Source organism: Falco naumanni, chromosome 10 (assembly GCF_017639655.2).
Source record: "Falco naumanni isolate bFalNau1 chromosome 10, bFalNau1.pat, whole genome shotgun sequence".
In the NCBI taxonomy this organism is placed as follows: domain Eukaryota; kingdom Metazoa; phylum Chordata; class Aves; order Falconiformes; family Falconidae; genus Falco; species Falco naumanni.
In genome coordinates this window covers 1,970,807-1,995,828 of record NC_054063.1, presented here as the reverse complement: position 1 = coordinate 1,995,828, position 25,022 = coordinate 1,970,807, and the positions used below count along the sequence as shown (strand labels likewise).

Sequence of the window (25,022 nt, the reverse complement as noted above, 5' to 3'; positions counted from 1 at the left end):
GGGGGGGGGCTTCACCCTCTGGGCCGCAGCGGTTCGGTTCTCCCTGTGCCACAGGCTCCCTGCGGGAGCTCCGTGTCAGGGCCGCCGAGGTAGCCGGGGAGTGGGGGGGGGTTACACCACCCTGCGTGCAAGACGAATTGCGTTAATTCGGGAGGGTGGTGAAAGCCTGGAGCTCCCCCAGGGCTGCCGGAGACAGACCCAAGCCGCTCCTGGACAGAGACCACTGTCCTTCCCACCCAGAGAGAGCCCTGGAGCCTTGGCAGTGGGACACGGGCTGGCTGCCTCACCCACCTGCCTGGCCCTTTCTGCTGCTGGTTGTACCTCATACTCCAGAATCTGCTCTTTGACTCAAAATCCTTCCTTTCTCAGTTCCCCTAATTGCAAAAATAACCAACCGACTTAACTACTAGCTCCACAGAAACAGAGGGACGATACCTGCCCACAGCCTCAGACAGCCCAACACCGCACCTCTTGGAGAAGTGAGCGATCCTAGCTGTTCTCAAGAGGAGAAATCCCTTCCATGCAAATCCTTGTGGCACGGCACTTCAAAGGTGGTGTGGGACACGTCCTCTTCACCAATTTCTCTCAGCAGCAGTACCTAAGTGGAGAAGTTTACAGAGGCAGATCTGCTGGGGGTGATCGCATGCTTTGGGCAAGTGTATGAATTAAAAACTATTTCTGTTGACGGGAGAGTGATGATTACTTCATTGGACTCCCTGCAGTCACCAGCTTTCTGAGGGACGGACCATCTTTCAGAGGCTGTTTGAGCCATCACCCTCTTCCTCCACCCCTTGCTCCTCCTGCCCTGCTTCCTCCACCCTGCCCTGGGTGCGAAGGGCCCTCCCAGCCCTGTGGTGCTGTAGGTATGGGGGTCCCCAGGGCCCCTCATACCACAGGCACCTACCCGTGGCCCTGCTTGTTCAGGGGTGTTGAATCGGTCTCCAGCCGTAGCACTGGCTCCAACAATAGTTCCAGCAGAGCAGCATTATCCCAGGACTAGTAATGCATTCTGAGGGGGTGTCACAGGGGTGATTTAATAAGAATCTGTCTCGGTCATGGCTGTTTTTTATCTCTCTGCCTTGAGGAAAAGCAGCAGAATTGTTTTGTATTGAAAACCATATTGTGCCATCATTTTTGGAACTGGCCCTCCCTCTGAAATCTGCTGGAGATCCCTTTGCACAGCACATAACTGCTTTATTTAGCCCTTCTCCTGTAACAAAAATTCACCCTGAGAATTATTTGGGTATCCGGTAGTGTAACACAAGAAATGGAAGACCAGAACTTGAAAACGTATCCTGTCTGTGGTCAAATGGAGTATTTTTCTTTAACGCCCACACTTTATCTTTTAATTGTTTATAGTTTTAGTTATCCTTGTAGCTTTAGAATTGTAGCAAAGGATAGGAAAGAGGTCTCTTGCAGCAAACCCCCACATACTTTACTGAGTGGCTGTGATGAGGGTTTTTTACAATGTTTAAAATACCAGATCAAACCATCTGCAGAAAATAATTATCCTTTATGCAGACACTTGATCCAGTCATTATCTGCAAACATTTGAGAACAGATGTCCCTCATTTGAATTATGTTTTCTTGTTGCCCTTTGTTAGGAGTATTTTTAGCAGGGCATTTGAGGATGAGTTCCATCCAATTTTACTGTGGGATGCATTGTACCAGGAGTAGGGTGTTTAGTCATATGACACACGTTTTAAAGCAGAGATGACTTCTGATACAATGAGTTTGTCATGTCAGATTAGCTGTTTTCCTCCTGATTGTATCAAGGAAAATATATGGCAACTGGCACTGGGAGAATTACTGGTGCAAAAGAAACCCGGCCAACAAACATCTATTTCATTTATCTTTTTTATCGTATCTTCCAGTGGCACAAGGCATTTATCTGTATCTCACCTAAGGTGATTATTCCATAATTCTTTTTTACACCTACTTCTGTTTTCCTCCTCCCATCAGCTACTGGAAACCCCAGAAGTGCCTCTGGCAGATGGAGCATTCCACAGTCATCCCAGTTCAGTCAGGTCCCTCTCTGAGCAGCTCTGAAGAGCAAAGGGTGTGCCAACCCAAGAGCAGTCTCCAGTGGTTGCCCTGCAACTCCCCTTTTGTTTCTAAATCCTCTAAAATATGCATTTCAGCGATTATTTGTTTGACAATAGCAAGCCTGGCAGGCAGTGGGGCTCTTTTGTGCTAAGCCCTATGCACATGCATAAAGAAAAGGTGTCCCTCATTCAGGGCAGCAGGCCTGTGAGACCCATAGGACATGAATATAAGGTGCTTAACAAGAGACAGGTCCTTGGTATACAGATGTGGTACGAAGTGTTGAGGATCGGAGAGGTTTATAAATGCTTGACGTTGGAGGGTTTTGCACCGACTCTTCCCTGGATTACTGTCCCGCAGCTTACTTGTGTCTAACAGGATTTAAAATGCAAGATTATTGCCAGACAGTCTGGCCAGAACGGCTGCGGTGCGCAGCGGGCTTGCGGAGTCCGGACTGTAAGGCTTTTGGCCTGTGGCACATTGCAGGGAATACTGCTTTCGCTCTCTCCTCTCCTCCTTGTTCAGCCACCCGTATCCCCTGGCCTGGCTGGCACAAGAGGACCCCAAAAAATGTGCATGCCCTGCTCCTCCTGGCGTCCAGGCACAGGGTGGCTTTGTTCCCAGCGGTTCCTCAGCAGCACCAGAGCTTTTGGGGAACCGATGGGAGGCTGGGGGGGATCCCATGCAGACCAGACCACAGGAGCTGGGGCAGACAAACCTCTCGCATGAGGATTTGGCAGTTGTGTAAAGCTTTGCAGAGCCCAGTATAAAAGCCAAGGTACAAAACAGCATGGACCTGAGGGCTGTCCCAGTCTGTCAGAGGGCTCTGCTAGGTCCCATCACCCCTGGATGCAGTCCTGAGATTGGCTCAGTGCTGGCTGACAGCTGCCATGGAACAGCAGGTCTGAAAGTTTCTCTCCTTATTTTTCCCTCCGTGGTTCTCATGACCAGATTTCTGCAAAACAGGATGTTTGATAGCGACGCAGACAACGCCTGTCATATATAGCTGTTTTTCATGTTGGTTTTTCAGTCAGCTTGCTTTGCCTGTCTGGTAATAAAGCGGTGCCACAGAGGACAAGCAGCTATGAGGAAGTAATCAAGGCACCAGTCTCTCTGCAACCCTGTCCCTTTTACTGCCTCTGATTTTATTGTCATTACCTCCTGCAGCAGAAAAAGTGCAACGCACAGGTGGGCAAACATCACCTTGCACAGCCAAGCGCTGAGGAGTGAACTTTGCTCCCTTAGTGGCTTATTGCACCAGAAACACCTGTTCCCCCTTCACCGCCGGGTATCTGGTGTGGGGCTGAGCGGCCTCATATCTGATACCCTGACGACAGCTTTGCCTGTTCCTTTCCTCTCCCTGAGCAGCTGTGGTAGAGCTGAATGAGCAAGCGAAGGAGGAAAGCAAGCATTGCTCAGGCTGTCCGAGTTTTCCTTCCCTTGATTTGAGGCAACGTCGTTCCCATGCAGCTCATCTTACCCTGGGCAGCTGAGAAGCTTCAGCAGGCAGAGAGATGTGAACTCGTTTGCCTGGCGGAGGTATTTCCAGTGGGTGGCAGAGAAGCAGAGCAGGTGATGGCTGCCCTGACACAGAGGGGATGTAACTTTGTTCAGCAAGCTGCAAATCTGCTGCTCAGATCTGGGTCTTCAGCAAGAGGAGGAGATACACCCTCACTGGGAAGACGTGGCAAACTGATGAGCTCGGGATCAAAATGGTGTGTTTGTGGAGGTCTGAATGCAGCACTGGCTCTTTAAGTCAAAAACATCCACATACTCCTTCCCTGAGACAAAACGTCTTTGTCCCTGTGCATGAAACATATTACGGTTCAAATTCCTGCAGAGCCATTAGAAAAAGCAAAGTGCATGAGTCTGACAGCGTGGGCCTGCCTGCAACTCTGAATGTGATTATTAATCATGCTGGATATTAATAACAGCATCTCTTCTTGCTTGGAACATTTGATTTTTTTATAAATAAACGCTGTGAGTAGTTATAAATATTGATTGCTCCAGTAATAGTAAGGCATTTTAGATATAGTCTTGCAACAAGACAATCAATCCTGCCAAGGACCAGAATGGGGAAAAAAAATAAAGGCATTTTGGATCTTGAACTAGCTGGGAAATACGACTTGTGTTCATATGCCTGAGAGAGGGCTGATGCTTTGGGGAGAAGGGCTGAAAAATCTGTCTTTGGGGGTCTGCACTGCCAGAGACACTGAACAAAGTTCAGTTTCTCCCTCCCAGTTACAGAAGAATGGAAGTATTAAACAGTTCCTCTTTCAGATGACAACTTATGAGTGGATGTTAAAGCACGAGACTGGTGGTGACTGGCTTTTATTTTTTCCCCCCGCTAATTAGGTATTAGTGAGCAATGCCTGCCTCACGCCTCAGCTTCCACATCTGGGAAAGGAAAGAAACACTTCCCTCTGCATCAGAAGTCTTGTGAGTGTAAAAGCTCAGAAACCTTAATCGCATAGATGTGCTCAAAATTGGGTGGATTCCTCTGTTCTTCCAAGCAGGAATACAAAAATTATGCTAAAGTGGATTGAGTAGTAGCCAAGGGAGTTTTCGTTTCAGCTGGGAAGCTTAGGAAGCGCCGATGGCACGCGTGGGGTCGGTATGCCTGGGCTGACCTGCATGTGCTGGAGAGCTCTGTGAGCCGGATGACTGTGGGTTTCCTTTTGTCCCAATGCTGCCGATACTGCATCGCTGCGAACCCACGCTCGCATTCTGTCTGACCACACTAGCCAGTTTGAGCGGCCGGCCCTGCAGAAAGGGGAAGCAGGAGACAGACACCAGCTCCGTTGCAGCTGGTGCTCCTTTTCCTTACTGATAAGCTCTTCCCTGAATCTATTTTAACCCACTGCCTGGGTCAGGATGGCGAAAATGGCACAGGGTGAGAAACAGGACTTACATTTTTAGGTTTGGGGAGATATCCACTCTGTGGTTGGATTGTAGGCTACCTGCAAGCCAAAGGTGTTGCATGTAACTGGAAGCCAGGGCTGGCCCATCCCCACCAGCTTTGCAGGAAGATGGAGAAGGTGGCGGAAATTGTTTGCATTATTTTCCTAATGCTGCTTCTCTCTCCCAGATGGTAAATCTCCCCCTAGGCCTCCACCTTGAAAAAACCCAGCAAGCAGCAAAGAGCTCGTAAGTCTGTTTTTCAGAGTCCTGGATGCTTTTAACCAGTCCTTGACATGATTTGCAAAGCCACAGAACAACTTTCTGGCATGTCTTTCCCTCTGGTACAACTATGTGTGAAGCACTTCACCACATAACCTCTGAAGTGACCTCAAAGTGTCATGTCCCTTGCAAGCAAGGAGGTGGGCAGCCCATCGCTGGGGTGCTCCTGGTGCAGGGCAGAGCTGGCCCCCCACAGCCATATGCCCCGATGGGAGCAGCCCTGGATCTGCAGGCCACTGGGTAACGGTGAGACTCGTGCCAGCATCACACCCAAGCGTTTGTGGGTGCCGTGCACCCAGCTCAGAGCAAGCCGCGTGCCCTCCACCTGCTCACCTAACGTGGGTGAGGGCAAGCGGTGGGCTGGGTCCGGCGACTGCTCCCTGCCTCCACTCCTCCGAGGTCGGGGAGCGGGACCAGGGCTCAGCACCCCACAAGCACTGCCCAGCCCCGCGCTGCCTTGGTGCCTGCAGTCCGAGGGAGGCCTCCGATGGCTGCACTCAAGTGTTCCCAGCCCCCACCGATTACAAAGGGTGCCTGGCAGAACAGAGTCTGTTTGTCTGCAGTGCTCTGCACAAACACTGGCTTCTGTAAATACATCTCACATGAGCAATTAGCACAGGCAATAATCTCGGCCGAGCGGTTTGGGGAAGCTGCTCTTCATCAGGCACCAAAGAGAGCTCAAAGAGCGAGTTCTCCCCGGCCTGCTGCCCTCCCAGGGAGACCACAGGCTTGGGGCTGCAAAGCATCCTCTCCTTTCTGCTCTAGCCCTCTCAGCTGGGGCTCGGTGCCTTGGCATGACACATGTGATGCCCTCTTGCCTGGCACTTGGTGCCTTGGCGTGACACGTGTGGTGCCCTCTCGGCTGGGACTTGGTGCCTTGGCGTGACACAAGATGTGACCGCTCTCAAAACAGTCCCAGGATGATAACTGAGCCGCAGGCAGTGTGGGGCTGTGCAGGAAAGGAGCACATACTGCTCTTCAGCTCCTGTGACACCCTGGGGGCAGGGAGAAGTTATTTTAAGGGTGCAGGAAATACTACGCTGTGAAATTGAAGCTGGCTCCCACCACGCTTGGAAACCACCCAACCCAGCTCAGCAGCCATTCTTATCACTGACTAAATGCAATTGTAATTATTTCCCCTCTCCCTCCTTCCTGACATTGCTAGCATTTTTCTCCTTTTTCATCTTGCACAATTAAAACCGAAAAGCAACCCAGGAAAAGCACTAAGCAGTTATTATTCATGCATATTTGCAATGCCAGGTAGAGGCCTCAGCTGGACGGCAGGGCTGCCTGTGCCAGGCTCAGGCCATTGCAAAAATAAAGAAAGAAACCCCCACAAATTATTAATACCAAAGCCCTGGGAGTCCTGGCCTTGGCCTCACATCTGGAGGGGAGATGTCAAATGTGAAGAGGCTTCTTCGTGCTAAAAAACATTAGAGGGAAGAGCAGGGAGAGGTGGAAGGGCGAGGGTCGCGCGGAGCTCAGGCAGCCCACTGCCCGGCCGCCCAAGGCGGGCAAGCCCTGCGTCCCAGGAGGCCATCCTGGAGGCGAAGGGAGCTGTTGCTAACACTGCTGCTCTGCTTCATTTCTAGCCCTGCCGCGTGAACTCAGTTCATGTTCACTAAACCTTCCCAGCAGCGTACGCACCTTTTTGGGGTGACAATTGAAGCTGCAGTGCTCTTGTACTGCTGTCACTGGCTCCCACACAGGTATCGCTGGAGTCCAGCTGCAAGAAGCTAGCCAGTCTTGCCAGTCTTGTGCAAAAAGGAAAGAAAAAATCCCACCAGTGACACAGATGCTTAATGTATTTGGGAACAGCAGACCCCCCCCCCCTTACCCACTTGCTTCACTTTGCCAACAGCTGTGCTAAAAAATAAAAATCGCTTTCTTTTGCCGCATTTGGAGCTGGGCAATAAAGCGCTTATTCCCTGCTGGTGAGCAGGAGCAAGGCGCCCGTGCGGTCCCTGGTGCCACCCTGGTGTCCTCGGGGCGTCGCGTCCCGGGAAGACTCAATGGCACCATCTGATGGGCGGAGGGGAGAGCTCCGAGCGGTGGGAGCAGCGCACGCAGCTCCGGGGATGCGGCTGGGAGGGAAGGCTCAGGTGAAAACCTTCCCGAGGCAGCCGCAGGGTTTGCAGCTAGGGACAGGTGGGCTGGTGGTCCTCCTGCAGAGGAAAGGGGGCTTTGGAAGGGATTCAGGGGGGCTGGGGGGTGGGATGGTTTGGCCTGCATGGTAGGAACGCTAACCCCCTCCTCATTCAGCTCCTCCATCCCGACAGAGAAGCAGCAGCACCTCTGCGTATGTATTTGGGATGTATGGATACGTATGTATGTGGGTGACAGCCACCTTGCAGGGCGCAAGCAGCAGAAACGTAGGGTGCTGCGGGGGGTCCCCAGCCCGGCTCAGAGCACGCAGGACCAGGGCTGGGGCAGGCACAGAGGAAAGCCCGGCCGGAGGGGGGTGGAGAGGGAAGGCAGAGCCCTCGCTGGAGTGCCGGGAGGGTTTGGGGTGCATGGGTGACCACGCGAGGCTCCGCTGATGCAGCTGCTTCAGACCGATGGGGATTTGTTGGGTAAGTGGCATTTCATTGATTTTTCTATGTGTAGGAAGTGTTGATTTCTCCAGCAAATGCTGCAAATGAAGATCAGGTTTATTCCGTGGCTGCTTTGCAGTGTTGGCAAAGGGAGGTGACCTGTTCTCTTTCTCCTCTGACTCTGACCTGGACAACTCCAAGGGCGGTAAGTGCAAGGAGTCAGCTACATTCTGGCCCCTACGCATGGTGATGTGCTGCTCCATGAAATCCAGGAGGGTAGGGCAAGAAGTAAGAAAGCTTCGCCCAGGGCAATTTCCTCAGATTTGTGGGGATCCAGCGGTGCCACCACTCAGTCATCGCTTAAAATAGATGTCACCGTTTGTTACTGTAGAGCCGCCATTGTACACCGAGAACTGGCTGAAACAAATCCTTGGAGTTTATCTTCATGGGGGTATGGAAGGGCAGCTGTTGGTCCTTCCATGGGATCAGGCTTCTGCTCCAAGGTGTGGGTCCCATCACAAACTGGGGCTGCGTGAGCAGTTTTTAAAGGAAGAGATGAACACCCCTATGCTGGGCATGCTGGGGCTCTGACTGAGCGTGGAGGCTTCCTCGGGGCACCCACAGGCTCCAAGGGTCTCTTGGCCACAAAACCACCTAAAAATGAGAGACTTCTCCTTGCTAGCCCTAACCCCTCTCCAGGGAAAAGCACAGCCACCCCCAAACCCTCCTCTCTGGAGGAGCTCTGGGAAGGTGGCTATCACAAGGCATGACTTTTCCTCTCTCTTCTGATGGTCGCTCCTCCTGTGGGCTGCCAGCCGCAGCTCACCTGGCCAGGGCACTGGGCGGCTGTTTGCCTGTTTCCTAACCCGGCTGTTGGCAAAGGCAAGTCTGCTTCCCGGGTGGAGCTGGGAGATGCCAGGGAGGGCTTCATCTCGGGCTGCTAGCTGGCACTAGCACTAATGTTTGCCGTGGCTCATTAGTCATTTATGAAGTGCACCCAGGCACCTGGAAGTCCTCCTGGGGATGCAGGGGGAGCGAGGGAGCCCGTTTTATCAGGGGCTGGGCAGCAGCTTGTTTGCTTCATACCTAGGAAAGGGGTCCAGAGCAGATGACGTGGTTTCTGGGTGTAGCTCCACCAGTCTCTTTTGATGCCCCAGCTGCCCAGCGTGGTTCCTCACCCTGCCACCTAGTTGCTTGGGCAGGGTGGACCTGAATGGATGGGAGAAGCAGCCCAAGGGGTGCTGGTGCTGCTGAGTTGATCGTTACCATAACTGAGTGCTCCCTGGCAGAATAACAGGCTTATCTGCTTGTGCCGCCGCGGTGAGTTTGCAGAGGTGCAGCTGCCTGTTTGCTGGCTGGCACAGGTCATGCTGACAGCTCTGAAAGCGTGGGAGGGGGAGGGGAGGACATGGCCATGGGCACAGCCCCTTCAGAAGGTCCACGCAGAGGCCACATAGGGCAGGTTCCTCCGCAAGGCACCAAGCTTCCCCTCCCTTAACCTGGGGGAAAACGTCCTCCCCTTCCTCCACTGAGGAAGGCAGAGAGGATGGATAAAGCACGAAGCCAGCCAAAGCAAACAGGCGGTGCTGGCCGGGCTAAGTCCCTGTCCTTCTCACTGCAGTCCTCCGTACTTCTCCCTTAACTCCCACCTCCAAGGTCCCTCAGAAAAACATTCCTGGAGGCTGTGGAGGAGAGACAAGGAGAGGAGAGGCAAAGAGGTTTCCTGAAACTGAAGGCCCGAGGGGGACGTGTAAGAGTCGTGGATCGATAGCTGCACTTCCGAGCGCCTCCAGACTCCCTGGATCAGCGATAATAGACGGGTGAGCTCATTGCTAATAGCTTTGGTGGGTGCGAGAGCCAAGGGCAGCCTGTCCGCCTGGAGAAAGGCTTGGCACCATCTCTGCGGCTCTGTCGGTGGCACCGGCTGTGCAGGAGGATCCTTTTTCATCAGTTCTCTGGTGTTTCTTTGTGGGTGAGGAGGGGTAGCAAGGCTTGGTCTTTGGCTGGGTGCTATCAAGTGCACGGTGGAGCTGGCAAAAACGCAGAGGTTACCTGAGTTGGATGACTCCCTGCAGTGAGCTGGGTTATCTCGCTGGTCGCGTCCACTCTGATATAAAAATACCCTGAGGAAGGATGATTCCCCTGCCCAAGGAGGTTATTCCTCTTCCTAAGGAATCTCCGTACTCCCACTGCTGCTCTGCTGGGCACCTGGCTGCCTGGCTTTGGAGGGGTGCAAGGGGCATACTCGTGGGACGGGGTGAAACCAGTTACCCTCAGGAGCGCATCCCCATGGCCTGGTGCTGGGGGCACCTAAGCCTCGGCTGTTCCCGTTCCCTGCCTGCCCCTGCTCTACCTGGCAGGGTTTGCCTCCCCTGCGCCAGCCCGACACCCAGTGCTGCAGCACGAGGAACTGGGGAGAACATGGCAAACAGGATTTGTGGAGGAATACTGAATTTTCTCTTTTTTTTCTCAGGTTTCCACAAGTAAGCAAACTCATCAGAGCTGAAAGCAGTTCAGAAGCCGTCCGTGACCCAGAGGACTAATTGTGGGCCAAGAGGGGAGAAGGGAGGGCAGAAAGTTCAGAGGCATCGGAATGCATCCCACTGGGCTGACATCACGGCCTCAGCTCCAGCCCCACGGGCACCGCTCAGCCAGCGCCTTCACCCTGATGGAATTTGCTCTTCTCCCATCTCCGACTTGTCCGGACCCTCTGTGTCCCCCTCTCAGCTTGGCACCCAGGGCTGAACCCACAGCTCTCTGGGCTCCCCCTGCAGTAGGGGTAAAGATGGCACAAAGGCATTTTCTCAGGGGCGGCATGACCAAAATATCCTGGTCATCTGCGACAGCCTGTCCCAGAGGTTTTCAGCGGCCGAGGGGCAGGCGTGCCAGGTACTTGTGGGGAACATCTCCTGCACGTCCTGGGTGTTGTCCCTAATGGGTGGCCTGTGCAGCCATTCACAAGGAAAGCAGGGCAGGGAGAGGCAGCCCCAGCAGCACTTTGACTTTATGATGTACTTTTGCTTGGCATCAGCAAGGTCTGAGGAATGTCTCTGATGGGGGAAGGTTAATGATCCCTGGCTGGAGACAAGGCAGTCTGGCCCTTGCTCGGGGCACCACCAAGTCTGGCGAGCAGCGGCTGTGCGGAGGCTCCTGCAGCCCGAATGCAGACGTTTCGTCACTGCACTGTGCCCAGGGGATGCCAGGGCAGAGCCAAAGCCAAGCCGTGAAGCCAGGCTGAAGGAAGCAGCATTCCTGCACACTCCGAAATGATGAGCTGAGCTTCTCTCAGCTCCTGGTGTTGAGGACGGCACATGTGGGTCACAGATGGGGGACACAGTCTGGAAGGATGACTTGTCACCTCTCTTGCTGATGAAGAAGACAGACTGGGATGCCAGTACGGGAGTTTTGGGGTGCAGAGCAGGGTCTCCTAGAAGTAGAGAGAACTGTGGCATCTTGTCCAGCCACCTGTCAGCAGCCCAACACTTGGTGCCTTCAGTTTGCCAGTGCCCCAACACAACCCAGGTCCTCAGTGGCTTGAGGGATGCAAAAGACTAGACTTCAACCACATGGTTCAGGTCAGTGAAGCAGGATGGATGTAGCTCTTAGGACCACGTGGAGCCCTTCCCTTTCCCGGTACCACGCATGGCTGATGTGCTGGAGATGAGATGGGGACCGGACACCATGGAGACCAGAGCTGGCGTGTCCCTCCCAGCCAGGCTGCAGGAGCGCAGGTTGCTTGCCGAGCCACTGGACCAGATGCCCTTGCTCTGACGCAGTGATTTGCAGCTGTAGGGTGCAAAAGATTTCAAAGCTGAAGCGCAGGGGTGGCCACCTGCCCTTCCTCATTTCATCATCAGCCTGGTGGGGCCAGAGGCAGGTTGGGGGTGTCCTGTCCCACCGTGGGCTATTGCCTTGCAGACAGTTTCATCATCTGGACTTCTGTCCTGCATCTGTCCAGCAAGGCATGTGAGCAGCCGTTCACCTTCATCCCTCACTCCTCCTCCTCCTCGTACGGAATACCTGCAGAGGCACTACAGCACGCTTGCAAAACGAGGTTTGTCCAGCAGTCCAGCACCGAGTATCGCCCCGAGCGCTCCTGAAGGACATGAAATGAGGGTAAACTTCCCTTTCCATCGCCTGGTGTTGCAAGGAAAAAATTGTGGCCGTTTAAGGAGCTTCTGAGCCGCCGGGAGCCGCCACTAGAGGCCGCTCGCACGCCTCGCTCGGGGCGCTGCCGGCGCTGGCGCTGCAGGGCCGGGGCACGGCGCTCGCTCCGGGCAGCTCGGGGCGGCCCCCAGCCTTGCGGCAGGTGCCGGGGGGAGGTGACCCACAAAGCTCTGGGTTTGGCCGCTGATGCCCCGTTGCCTCCTCCGGCATGACCTGGCATTGCTGTGCCCTCGGTCCCCTGGGTTGCCACCAGCCACTTGGCAGCCCTCGGGGGTGTGACGGATGCCGTGGGACCGCAGCGGGGTCTGCAAGATGGGAGCAAGCCTGGCAGCTTGGTCCTGCTCTCCTATGGCATCATGACCAGCCAGGTGGCCCCACGGGCTGACATTGAGGGGAGGTCACTGGGATGGAGGCAGCATACAAATACATGTTTACCGGGCCATGCAGGGGCTTCATTTCCAGCTTGCAGGCAGATGTTCACCCGCTTTCCTCTGTCCTGCACCCCTGGCTGCTGTCAGCCTTGGCTGAGCTTGGTGCTGCAAACCTGGGACACAGTCTGCTCCGAGGCCTGAGCCCCTGGCTCCCCTGTGCAGGGCTTTGAGGAGAGGCCCTGGGGGGCAGCTCATCCCGGACGGATGGAAAGGCTCCCCGCTATATTAGTGGTGCAGGATCAGGCTCTTATGATCTGTTTTGTAGAGACCCAGGGCAGGGTGATGAGGAAAAGCACCCCAGCCCTAATCCAGACCAGCTGCCCTCTTCCACGCAGGGTGGATCTGTTTGCACCCAACACGTTTCTCTGCAAGACACAAAGCAGCCCTACCTTGGGGTACCCAGGCGTGCCCTGGCATGGGGGCTGTGTCTGCTCTCAGGTAGCCCTCTCGGTGCTGCCGAGGCTTTGTGAAGCATCTCGGGTTGGAGTAACAGGCCCCATGATGATGGGAGGGCTGAAGCGTGATGCCTTGAAGCAGCAGGGTTGGCAAAGCCAGTAGAGCCTGAAGAAGAGAACAGGGGGACTATGGGGCTGAAACAGCAGCAGGAGAATAAAATGCCATCCCATCTCACCTCCTCCAGCTCTGCTGCCGACACCGTGCTTGCCACATTCCGAGCAACTGTCCCTGCGGTGGCAGGGCACGCGAAGGAGCTGTGCGCTCCCCCAGCAGCGCTGGCAGCAGCGCCTTGCGGACACAGATGCGCACTGGTCAGGATGCAGCTCTGTTCCCAGCCGGACTGGCTGTGACTCAGACGGTGCCTCAGGGGAGCAAACCAGATGGGGAAGATGCTGCCTTTTTGTTGTTTGGAAATGGAGCCTCTTTTTTAACATGGAGGCCTGTTTTAATTTGCCAAGGTGTTTTGCAGACACTGCAGCACCCACTGGCAATGAGATGCTGTGGAGAGGAAGGAGGTTGCAATTAGTGTGGGCTGGGAGCAAGCTGGGAGCAGCTGGGTCATGCTGCAGGCATCTGAGCGGCCAGTTGGATTTGGGCACAGCCAGATCCATGCTGGCATTCAACATGGATGGGATTTTCTAGAGGAGAAGATTTTTGTATGTTTACCCTGGTGCCATGAAACGTGGTTTTGGGAGGCATTTTCTCTTGCCCTGCTCCTGCCCACACAGCTCCCTCCTAGCAGGGCAACAAGTATTGCAATACCGAGGGGCTGCCAGCATGATCGATGGGGGTTGCAGCTTTTTGGGTCGGGGCACACATATTTAGTGGTAAATCCACAGCAGGATAATCACCTCTCTTTGTGGATGGCAGCTTTATTAAAAAGAAATAAATAAAGCATCTTTAAGGGAAAGGCGAGCTAGAGACACAAACCCCATCCTTGGGGCAATGCAGACAGATGAGTAATGGAGCCCTTTGAGTAAGTGCCTGCCCGGCCAGCTCTGAGTCACTGAGCAAACAGCACCAGCCGGGAGCCAGTGGCAGGGCTATTCTTAGCCACTCGCCCATCAGGAGATGCTGCTGAGGGAGAGCAGGCAGGTTAAGGGGTGTCAGTGGGGGGGAACATTTGCTTTCCAACTAAAAAACCCCTGGAGCCAGCTTGAGGCTCAGTTGCAGTAACCCAGACTAGAGACGGGGTGTGAAGATGAGGAGGGTGGCTGCTGCTGTGCTGGGGAGCTGAAGGGAGGGAAAATGCCCTTGGGGAGGTGAGTGCTCCTCTGCCACGCGTGTTGGCCAGAGGGACCCGGAGATACCCTATCCCAGGAAAAGTGGGCAGCACAGACTGAGCATCACCCTCACCTGGCCCCTGAAGTATCCCCCCTTCCCACCTGCACAGCAGGGTCCCCCTTTGAGCTTCCCAGGAGCGACCTCCGAGGCAGCCTGACATCCCTGCTGCAGCCAAGGTTGCATCAGCAGGGAAGGGAGGTGGCAGAGGGGTGCCACAAAGGTCGGGGCTCGGTTGCGCTCAGGCTCCTTCTAAATTAAGCATCTCCAGTCATACTGGCTCGAGCTGCTGGCTCAGACCAGAAGCCTGGAAAACTACATGACATCATCTGGGTACCGCCGGCAGACAGTGTTTCCACTCAGACATTGAGTGCACGGGCTTCAACTGAAGTGTGGCCAGGGAGCATTCCTGGTTTTAGGAACCCCCCTAAAACTGCCCTTTCCCCCTGAAAAGGAGCCAGCCAGGGAACTGACCCTCATTTTGGCCTCTGCTCTCACCCAGGGCATCCCAGCCCAGCCCCTCTGTGCTGCAGGAGGGACCCCGCTCCCCAGGAGGGACCCCAGCAGCACCTCGGCTCTCTAAGCCAGCCTTGCTCTGCCGCCGCACGGCTGGGACATGCCCAGGCACAGGCCCGTTGGCTCCGCTCCCCCCGTGCTGCTGGTGCTGCACTGGGCACAGCGACAGGGGCTGTGACGCAGTGGCTGAGGGCTGGTGGGGTCAACCAGACCTGGCAGCAGGTCCAAGGCTGTGATTCTGGAAGGGGGGGTCACGGGTGGGAATTTTGGGACTCACCGCAGTAGTGCTCCAAACCAATACACTCACGAACCCTGTCTGCATCTGCTGCCGCCGAGAGCAAGGTATCTCACCACCTTGTGAAGTGACATTGCGGAGAGGAAGGTAAGCAGTGATACAAAGCAGCCTCATCCCTCTGGCATCCTGCAGGTGAGGACCTGCAAGGAGACCAGAATTACCCTATTAATTGGGGAACGATAGCCAGGTGGTGCAGGAGCAGGACTGGGGGCCAGATTTCCCCCATGCACTAGTTTGGCTCCATCTCTGCCTTCCCGGGTGGCCTTTGGCAAATAACCTTTTTGCTCCAGGTTCCCTATTTGTACAAGCTGGGGCGAGCGGGATTCTCCACTGATTTCCAGAGCTCTCTGAGTTTGGTAGAGCTGATCTCAATCTGCAGGGGTACATGGGAAAGGAAAATCAAGCCCAATAACAATAATTACTTTTCTCCTTCCCATGGGTGTTGTAAGGATTAGCTCATGTTTAGCAAAACTCCCTGTAAGTGCTAAGTGTTGTTAATGTCTTGGATTGCTCCAGGAGTGAATGTGGCTTTCCAGGGAGTGATGGAGTTTTTCCCTTTGCTGGCATGGGTCTGCAGCGAAGTCATCACAGCCCAAATTAAGCAGCATCCTATTTCTGTTAGGCTCATGGTGTAGGGCAGTGTCTGTGGCACAAGCGCAGTCCTCACCTTGCTTGCTGTCAGTGTCGGAGGGGTGAAGCCCATCCCTTCTTGCACGGACGCACGGCCAACAGGGCTCTGGAGGAACACGCATCCCACGGAGGATCTCAGAGTGCAGTGCCCTAGGAAGGGCTCATCTCACCCCTGTGGTGGATGGCATCCCCCCAACATGCAATGAAGCAGGGTTGAGCTGGGGGTCCGGCCACGAGCAGTGGGGACACTGCTGAGCATTGCCCGAGGTTCAGCTGGCAGCTGGGGCCCGAGAGCGGGGCACAGCCGGGGCATGGCTCAGGGCACAGGTCTGGGTGGCCTGGCTTGAGCAGGGGTGCATGGGTGGGAGTCAGCTTGTGCCCCTGGCTGCCCTCAGGGTCCTGACATGCAGCATCTCTGTGCATCAGAAGTATTTACACTCTGCAAAGTTTGTAAAAGCAATGCACGACACCTAATGCTGGAAAGCCTGCGGGAAATAAATTTTCTTTTCCAGATTCCAGTGCTGGAAAAAGGTCCTGAGTCCTCCCAGGAGAGGAAACCGGCTTGTGGCTGGCTCAGCCCCGGCCCAACTGCTCCAGCAAATGTCCCTCCTGGGGACCCCCCAGCTCTCTGGGCAGGGGGACAGGGGCTGAAACTTCTCCGGCTGACGGCCCCTGCCACCCTGGCTCTCCTGCCCTGCGGAGACAGGGCTGACTTTTTGTGACCCCTTCTCCCGGCACTGACTCAGTCGTGCTCCCACGGTGGGTGGCCGCAGCCTGGGGGGGGATGGCGCGAAGGTAAAGGCAGTACGGACTGGCAAGCTTTCAAAGAGGCCACAAGCTAAATAAATAGCCAGCAGCCTGTTTCAGTGGCTGCTATATTTAGCTCAAGGAACATTTATTTATAGGCTTGGCAGCCATTCTGAGTCAATAAAAGCCCAAGAGCTGGAAAAAGGACCTTCCTGGGTTTCTCGTTGCAGTAATGGTTTCTGCTGCGCAATCCATGAGGCGCGGGAGGAGAAGCAGCCTCGGCACCGGGGCAGGAGGCTGCGCCGGGTGGGCGCCCATGGGTGCCTCTGCCGGGGACAGCACCTCCGCGTGCTGGTAGCCCAGCTAAGGGCAGACACCTCGCAGCATCACCTGGGTCCCCTCCCTCGTGGGTGCCATGGCCAGTGGCTCAATGGCCCAGAGAGAATTTGTCTCTAAAACACACGGGGGTTTAACTGTGCCCGTGGAAGCAGCGACACAAGGCACCAGCCCTAGGGAACTCCGCTGCGGCATCTTCCCCAGGGCAGCGGATTGAGAAAAACAAAGCCAGGAGCAGGTAGATGGGGAGGGAAATGGGAGGAATGCTCATGTTTCTGGATTAAATGATTCTCCCTTCCCACGCCACGCACGGCAACAAGCGGATGAGAAATGAGGGCATGCACACAGCCCCTCTGAGGCGGCTGCTGCTAGGGTCAGCTGCACAGGAGCCCAAAACTTCACACCGGGCCGTGCCATTTCTACCCCAGCAGCAGCTGATGGCAATAGTTTTGAAAGGCTTTATAAAAGGCTCAGCAATTGCAGCTGGATGAGGGGAGTGGATTTATAAAAGACCAGGGGATTTAGCCCTGCCTGTGGAAAGCAGCCATGGGGATGGATGTCATCTCTGTGTTTAAGTCAATAAGTGCTGTGGCTTTCTGGAGCCAGAGCTGCGGGGAGCCTGCTCACGCCTTCGCCTCCCTCCAAAGCAAACCTGCTGCAGGGGGGAGCAGGGAAATGCTTCCACCAGCCTCTGCTTGAGCACAGCCCAGCTGGAGCGGGGCTGCTGGTTGGCACAGCCAAACTGGTGCTGTGGGGCAGCTTAGTCACCCACGGAGGGACCTGGGAAGTTCAGAGGGTTTAGCCACAGTGCACAAGAGGTGTGCAGCTGTGCGCTGCCACCATGCCAGGAGCAGAGTATAGCTGGAAGGCAAAATAATTAATAAAAGTTACTACTAACAGAACGTATTTCAATGCAAACACTCCATGCCTTTGCGCTCTTTAGCTTGGCAGTCTGTACCATCCCCTGCACTTGTGTACACCCATCTGGAGCAGGGCCTGGCCTGTCCTTTCCACCAAAAAGGGGCTGCTCAGGTGCCTGCCTACAGCTTCAGAGCCGTGAAACATGCACCAGACCATCCGAACCCCCTAGAGCGGCTGTCTGTGGGCCCATGAATGCCCCAATTAATTTTTATTCCCCTACTCCCTCAGCCATGAGTGTTATTTCTGCTTTGAGTTAGTCCAGCTGCAGCTTCCAGCTGCTGGATCCTATACATAGACATGGGTTGTGCATCTAGATCGGGCCGTGCATCCAGCTTCCCGCTGGCTCTGGCCCCCACTGATGCAGCCGAAGATCCATCACCCTCACTAAGCCCCCAGTGAGGACCCTCCAGCCCCACCCTGAGAAGGTCTGACCCTCAAAAAGCAAGGCTGACACCAGCTGTTAAAACACCTATTTGGGTATTTATTACAACACGTTGTTCCAAAATACAAAAGAAAGGAAAAGAAAGTAGAGGGTAGAAAAGCACTGCTGTTTACAGCCTCCAGTAATAAATAAATAAAGACGAGGCAGGGGCAGGGTGTCTCCCCGGGTCTGACAGCAGCACTGGCCAAATGGGCAGCAAGGGAGGGAACGCAGTGGGGCTGGTGGCCAGAGCCTCTCTTCCCTGCTTGGGAGTCCCCAGATACACCAGGGTAGGTGCAGACCCCCTCCCCGTGTTGTGCTTGCTGAGGAAGGGCCTGATCCTGCAGGGACGGGGGCAGGAGCTGCGGAGGCTCAGCTCCAGCATGGTTGGGACCTGCCTGGTCCCTCCTCGTCCATGGCTGCCCCAAAGGCAGGTGAGGTAGGAAGGGTGATGCTGGACCAGGAACCTGACGGGGGTCTGCCAGGGTCCCCTGAGAGAGGGGTGAGACCTGAGCTCTCCGCTCTCCGATGTGGTCTCAGAGCAACCTCAGAAATGAGTTCAGCACAGCATGATGAGAAGGACCCCAACCCATGGCAAAGCAAAGTCACGACAGAGACAAGAGACCATGCCCAGGCCACTGGCAGAAGGGTGGTGTTAAACCCCGCAAATTAAAATGACTCTTCATGGGGCTGGTGCAGTGCAGTGTCGCACTGCAGCGCAGGTGAGGTTGCTCTTCCCTTCCCCTAACGTCTCCTCCTCCACCTTACAGTCATCCGGAAACCTTCAGGTTGTACAAGGAGCCCAGGTGACGGGTGTGAAAAAGCAGCAACGGACTCTGTCCGCTTACGACACCCCAATTTATAGGTGTTGGATAAAGGCCGTATCCAGTCCCATGTTGAGAGCCATTCCCAGCCCCTTCCTGAATCCCTCCAGTACCGGAGGCCGCTCACCTCCCTCCTTGCTGCTCTGACACCGAGGTTGCTCTAACGCTGGCCACGTGCCTTCCCCAGGCCACACCGTGCCCGGGCAGGGGCAGCGCGCCGGCACGGCACGACGAGCACGCTGAAGCCACGGAGGCGCAGGGCATGGGCCACCGTGGGGTGCCAGGGCTCAGGCTGGGCCGGGCGGGGGGCGCTTTGCAAACCAGCTGCCGCGGCAGAGCGAGCCCCTGTGGGTGAAGATGCAGCCTGTAGGCGCAGCCAGCAGAAGGTGAGAGCACCAGAGCCTGGAGGGAGCAGGCTCCGTGGGCTGGATGCCTGGCCAACGCTCCTTAAAGCTGTTACAAAAGCTTTGAGCTTTTGCCGGTTAATCCTCCGTTCTTGGTGCCGGTGGGTTCCTGCCTCTCACAAACATGAGCGAGCGCCTGTATGGGGGAGAGGAGCCGCAGGAAGGGAAGGGAAGAGTTAAGAGGGCAGATCTGCCCCGGGTTTGGGGGTCTTTATACCCTTAGGAAGCAGCACCCTCCAGCTCCTCTGAGGGGTTTGCCTCCTGGGGCTTGGGACAGCCAGGAGCCGTGCCAAGCGCAGCCCCAGCCGGGCTGCGGGAGCAGAGAGAAGGTGTGATGGGGCCTTGCATTTATTCACAACAGAGAAACAAAGAGCAACATACAAAGAGTAAGAAGCAAAAAAGTACAGAATCATAACCATAATAATCATAATAATAATCATAAATACTCAAATCTATCATTCATAGATTGCAATGACAACACTGATAGCTTATTATCATTAGTATTAAGGATGGGAGGGGGAAGGGGACGGTAGGAGGGGGTCCTGGGGGACATCATCTCCTAAGGGGCAAATGTTGCGGGATGGACATCCAAAGAAACAGGCAGACAAAGAGAAGGGCCGGGGAGGCAGCAGGGGCCGGGGGTGCTGCTGCTGAGGCTGGGACGAGCCTGCTCCAGCCCAAGCCTCTGGTCAGTGTCGCCGACCTGCCCGCTGCCCCCCGCCGGCTTCGCTCAGGGCCCCGGGGGGCGGCTGGGAAGGAGGTGGCCGGGGGACTCAGCCCGGAGGACAGGTAGGGGCTGGAGGGAAGGGTGCAACGTCCCTTCTAGCCTGAAGGAAAGCTGTGGTTTGCTCTGTCCTTTGTGTGGTGGAAAGCTCAGCCATTGCTCCTGCTGAGACCGTCAGGCACCCAACAGCTTTGTTGGGTGCCCCCTTGAAAGGAGCAACCTTTCCTCTCCTCTGCTCACACTTCTGCCACTGTGCATCCCTACAAACACATGCACCCTCACCAGACTGGCATGGAAAGATGATTTTTGGTTCCAGAGAGGCTTTGTGTTGGGTTGTCTGGCTGCGAGAGCCAGTAAAAAGACTTGGCTGACAGATGATGGGGAGGGCTACCAGCCTGCACAGCCATCCTCGTGATAACTCACAGCTCTGATTCATGGACAAAGTGGTCTATTAGACAGAGTCTGATTAAAAAAAAGTCATTTAATTGCCAGCCACTCAGTGATCCTGGTGGCTTTGGGTCAGCACCAGCAGGAGACACTCGGGCAGGGCTGCTCCATCAAGGTGTATTTCCTGGGTATAGCCTTAGAATATTGCACATGAGAGGGTTTGAGTGCACGTGCCCAGCTTAAGGGGGAAGGATGAATGCAAAGTACACCAAAATAAGGCTGCGGTGGTGGGCCATGAATGTCTCTTGGCAGTTGTGATCTACTAATCTTAAAATCAGCTTCTCTTTGCTCTGGTTTCAGAGGAAAGAGGTGTCCACAGTGCCTAAAGCCTCAAACACGGCCAAGGAGCATCCAGGCGACGGCAGAGTGAAGATGACAAAGAGCAAACCACGGATCTGCCTCTTCGCAGACCTTCAGCCTCATTCACAACACACGCCCTCTCCTTCCCGACTTACCCAGCTGCTTTTTTGTGCTTGTGATGCACCATGTCAGCTAACGGGATGAGTGACAGGAGAGCTTACTAGTGCCTCGTCTCATCTCCCCATCTGGCTGTGCCGACGTGTTCTCCTGTTTACCAAACCCCTCGGGAAGTCACCTAGCCCCCTCTCCACCACCCAAAGCTACACCTAACCAGCTCCTGCCAGCAACTGGCCCTACCCGTGCTCAGCGGATCCATGCTGGTGCCAGCCCTGGAGGACTACGGGATGGGCAGGAACAGAGTGATATGGCGCAAGGGTCAGCAGGCGATGACCCTGCCATGCTTGGGAGATGCCACCGCTGAGGGCAGCAAGAGGGGAAGGGGGACCAGCAGCGCCGCTCGGGCAGGAGGCAGGCGACGCTAACCCTGGGCTCCGAGGGCTTACTGAAGGGCAGATGAAGCCTTTTTCCCTCTGTCCTTGGATTTGACATCAGTGCCCACTGAGGAGACCGTGCTGCAAGTGCAGCTCCTGAGCAGCTGCCTGGCTCACGGAGGGGACCCAAATGCTTACTGGAACCCAAACAGGGAGCGCAGAAAACAGCGCCGTGGTTCTTTCAATGCCAGGAGGGAGAAACGTTCAGGTTGGCAACACTGAGCTGGTCTGAGGCAGTTGCTGGAGGCAATGATGGGTGGCGGCGGGCTTTGGAGGGATGATAAGGTCTCTGACCCTCTCACCCTCATCAAAAGCGATGTGGGGAGAGAGACAGGTGGTCCCTGGCCCTCCAGCCACCCCCATCTCTCCCTGTCTCAGGGAACCAGGCAGGAGCACATGGGCGTCCCCAGCATCTCACCAAATGGCCCCATGGAAATGCAGAAAAACTGAAGCCAGCCTGAAGAGAGCAGGGAGCCTCCGGAGAGACCTGCCTCGCCTGCGGACACAGAGGTGGTTGGGGAAGCAACCAGCTGAAGCGAGCAGCCCCTCCTCGCACAATTGCAGCTCCTCACGCCTCTGCTTTGTGTTCAGTTTTAAACCTGAGATCATTTGGTTTTGTCACATGTAGTTTGATTTAAAGATAGAAACGAACGACAAGAGGAGGAACAGGGGAAAGGGAAAGAAACCATGTGGACCCAGAAAAAGAAAAAAGCAACACTCCAAGGATGACACGGGACACAGACATGCACAAACAGAGACCCCTGAGGTATTAGCTTTGCAAACTAGTGCGAGATGAGGGAGAAAGCAAAGACAGCCGCAGGGAGAGATGTGCTTTGCCGTGGAGGCAGTTCCATGCCTACAGCTCCAGAAAGCAGCTCCTCAGCAAGCCTGACATTGGGGCTGGGGGCAAGAGCTTGGCTCCCCATTGGGATGGGGGGAAGCAGCCTCTGAAAATAAGTCTGTTGTGCCCCTCCACGTGCTTGCAGAGCTTTGAGTCCAGCTGGCTTGTCACCTGCTGGAAGGAGGGGAGCCGGCCTGGAGGGGAACAGGGCCAGAGGAATCCCAGCACCTGCAAGCACGGTCCCCGCGAGTTTCTCGAATGCAAAGCGAAGGATGGGGGAAACCTGAAAACCCACTGCCCCAAAGGGAAAACGGTGCCCATAGCTCCCAAGCACGGCAGCTGAGGCGAGGTGGAGCCAAGGGGCTGGGGCAGGCAGGCAAGGCACCCCCCAACAAGAAACCCCAACTATCGCCACCTCCCCTCCCCGCCTCCGCTGCCTGCCCCCTCCCCGCGCAGCTGAAGGTGGCAGCCGGCACCCTTCCCTCCGCTTTGGGTGACTCCCTCCTCGCCCTCTCCAGCGAGGATGGGCAGCCCAGGGAGGAGAGGGGGGCACGGCTGTGGTGGGGTGACAGCCAGGATGGGGACAATGGCTGGGATGGGACGATGGCTGGGATGGGGGTGATGGCCGGGATGGGGACGAGGGGAAGCAAACATAGATCAAGGGGTGAAGAAGAGGCAGCAGCTTCCAGAAGAGTTTTCTGGCTCAGTTTGTGTTGTAAGAAGGTTTACGGTTTGCTTATTCGCTTGTTCGTTTCTAGAAAAAGTGCCCAGAAGAGTCTCCCGTCCCCTTGTCGGTGTGCCCGGAGAGAAGGGGAGGAAAATCTTTGTTGTCGACAGGAGCTATAGAAGGAGCCACAGGCCTCAGATATTGCTTAGAAACTCGTATTTCAGATTTAAATACCATACACAGTAAAAATAGAGCTGAAAGTACCGCCCCACATTGTCTGCAAATCATTGCCAGAATGAACAGCTTCAATAAATTAAAAACAAAACAAAAAAATTGAAATATTATTTACGTCTCAATAAAAATCGCAGTAAAACCATTTACCTTTTCCTTTGTGTGTGTGTTTTCGTTTTTTTTTTCTTTATATTATATATAATATATATTTATATATGTATAGGGCTGCTCCAGTGCAGCATTTTTAGGATACTTAGCCAGAGAAACACGGGGAGCATGCTTAGTGCACCAGGGTGCCGGGAAGGGGCAGCCGTGGTCCCCCCCACAGGCGCTGCGCCCCATCCCTGCAGCCCAAATCACGACCCCTGCCCCTCCCCACTCAAATTTTAAGCCCAAGTTTCAAGCACGGGTCTCCGAGGGCTGGGACCCCCTGCGGATGTGGGGGGAGGACCGGGGTGGGTGCGAGAGGGACACTAAGCATCCGCCGTTATGTTTCCCGACTCTGGAAAGACTCGATCCGCCTTCGCTTTAGTTTCAACGCGTGCGCTCCCGAAAATGCACACGCGGATATAAATACTCCCCCCACAACCCCGATGCCCCCCCCCCCTCCCCTCCCCTCTTCCCCCAGCTTAAATATCCCCCCGCCCCGTCCCTGTCCCCGCTCGCCAGGTGCCCCGGGTGGGTGTCAGGACACCTCGATGATCTCCATGCTGCCCGAGAAGCTGGACTGTTTGCTGATTTTCCCCAGCTCTTCCCGGGCCCTGCCCTCGGACATCGTCTCCTCGAACTCCATCTGGCAGCTCCTCCGCTTGAACTGCTTCTCGGCGCCAGCCTCCTCGTGCCAGCTGTGCCGCCCATCCCGCGGCTCGGCTCGCGCCTTGTCCCTCAGTCTGATCTCGCAGCCGCCCGCCACCCCGCCGCAGCCGAACGGCGGCGGGTACGGCCCGGCGCCGGCAAACAGGCCCCCGCCGCTGCCGCTGGTGCCGCCGGAGTCCACGCCGAAGTACCAGCCGGCCTCGCCGCAGGGCGTGCCGGGGGACTCCAGGTGCACCCCACTCCACGCGGCGGTGGTGCCGGTGGTGGTGGCGGTGGTGGCGGTACCGGGAGTGGCGGCTGGCTGGCCGAGCCGCGGCGGCAGCCCGTCCTCAGCACCGGGGCTCTTGCGTGAGGCGCAGGACCCGCCGATGTTGAGGCTGAGCCCGTGGGCCGGCGAGCCCGCCGGGTGCCGGTGCTTCCGCCGCTGCCTCACCTTGGCCTCCAGCAGGAGGTCGGGGCCGCTCGGCCGGTCAGGGCTGTCCGCCCCTGGGGAGAAGGAGCCGAGGCCGCCGGGGCCTGAGGGGCTGTCCAGCTTGCAGAGTTTTGGGGTGTCCCCAGGGCCGGGGGGTCCAGGGGGTTCCTGCCGCAGGTTGGGGGAGTAGGCAGACTTGATGTCCAGGGAGAAGGAGCGTTTCAGGCGGTTGGTGTCCTGGATGCGCTCGGAGGAGAGGTGCAAGCCATTGAGCCCCTGCTGCAGGGTGGTGGGCGACAGGACCTTCGGGGTCCCACCCAGCCGCTCAGGGTCGCCGTTGGGGGACGCCGAGCCAGCGCCTCTTGGCACCTCCTCGGCCTTCTCTGAGGTAGGTGGTGGGGGATGCCGGCTGCCCTCAGCTGCCTCTGCGGGGTCCTGCTGGGCATCCCCCTCGCCCCGGTCGCCCTTGGACTTCAGGGCCTTGAGGAGCTTCAGGCTCCTCTCGTACTCCAGGAGCTGGCCCAGGAAGTTGAAGTTGGGCGAGATGGACGGGCGACGGTCCTTAACGAACCTGCCGAGAGGCACAGACAGCCCCGGTTGGTGCTCAGCCCTCCAGCAGCGCACCCCTACTCTCTCAGCCTCTTTGGGGAGAAGAGGTGTCATCCAGGACCTCCTGACCAGACCCTCCAAAAGAAAGTGGTCTTGGGGAACCACAGGGCCTCGCGATGCCTCAGGGGTAGAGCTGGGACTGCCTCCCCCTTCCATTTTACTGTTTCCAACCATTCCCCATTTCATGCACTTTATCAAGGGAGGTACGGTTTGGTTCTGCCAGGACTCAGCCAAGACA

General features: G+C 56.0%; 1 protein-coding gene across 4 annotated transcripts in view; it reads right to left on the bottom strand.

Annotated features, from left to right (window-relative positions):
- Positions 1 to 23,580: 23,580 nt before the first annotated feature.
- The window catches only part of DUSP8 (dual specificity phosphatase 8), a 42,580-nt gene continuing 41,138 nt past the window's right edge, over positions 23,581 to 25,022 (bottom strand). For all 4 annotated transcript variants that reach the window (XM_040609133.1, XM_040609132.1, XM_040609135.1 and 1 more), the window contains exon 7: positions 23,581 to 24,746. In XM_040609133.1, coding sequence (XP_040465067.1) covers positions 23,633 to 24,746 — 1,114 coding nt within the window. In that variant the 3' untranslated portion in view covers positions 23,581 to 23,632. The remainder of the gene's footprint in view (positions 24,747 to 25,022) is intronic.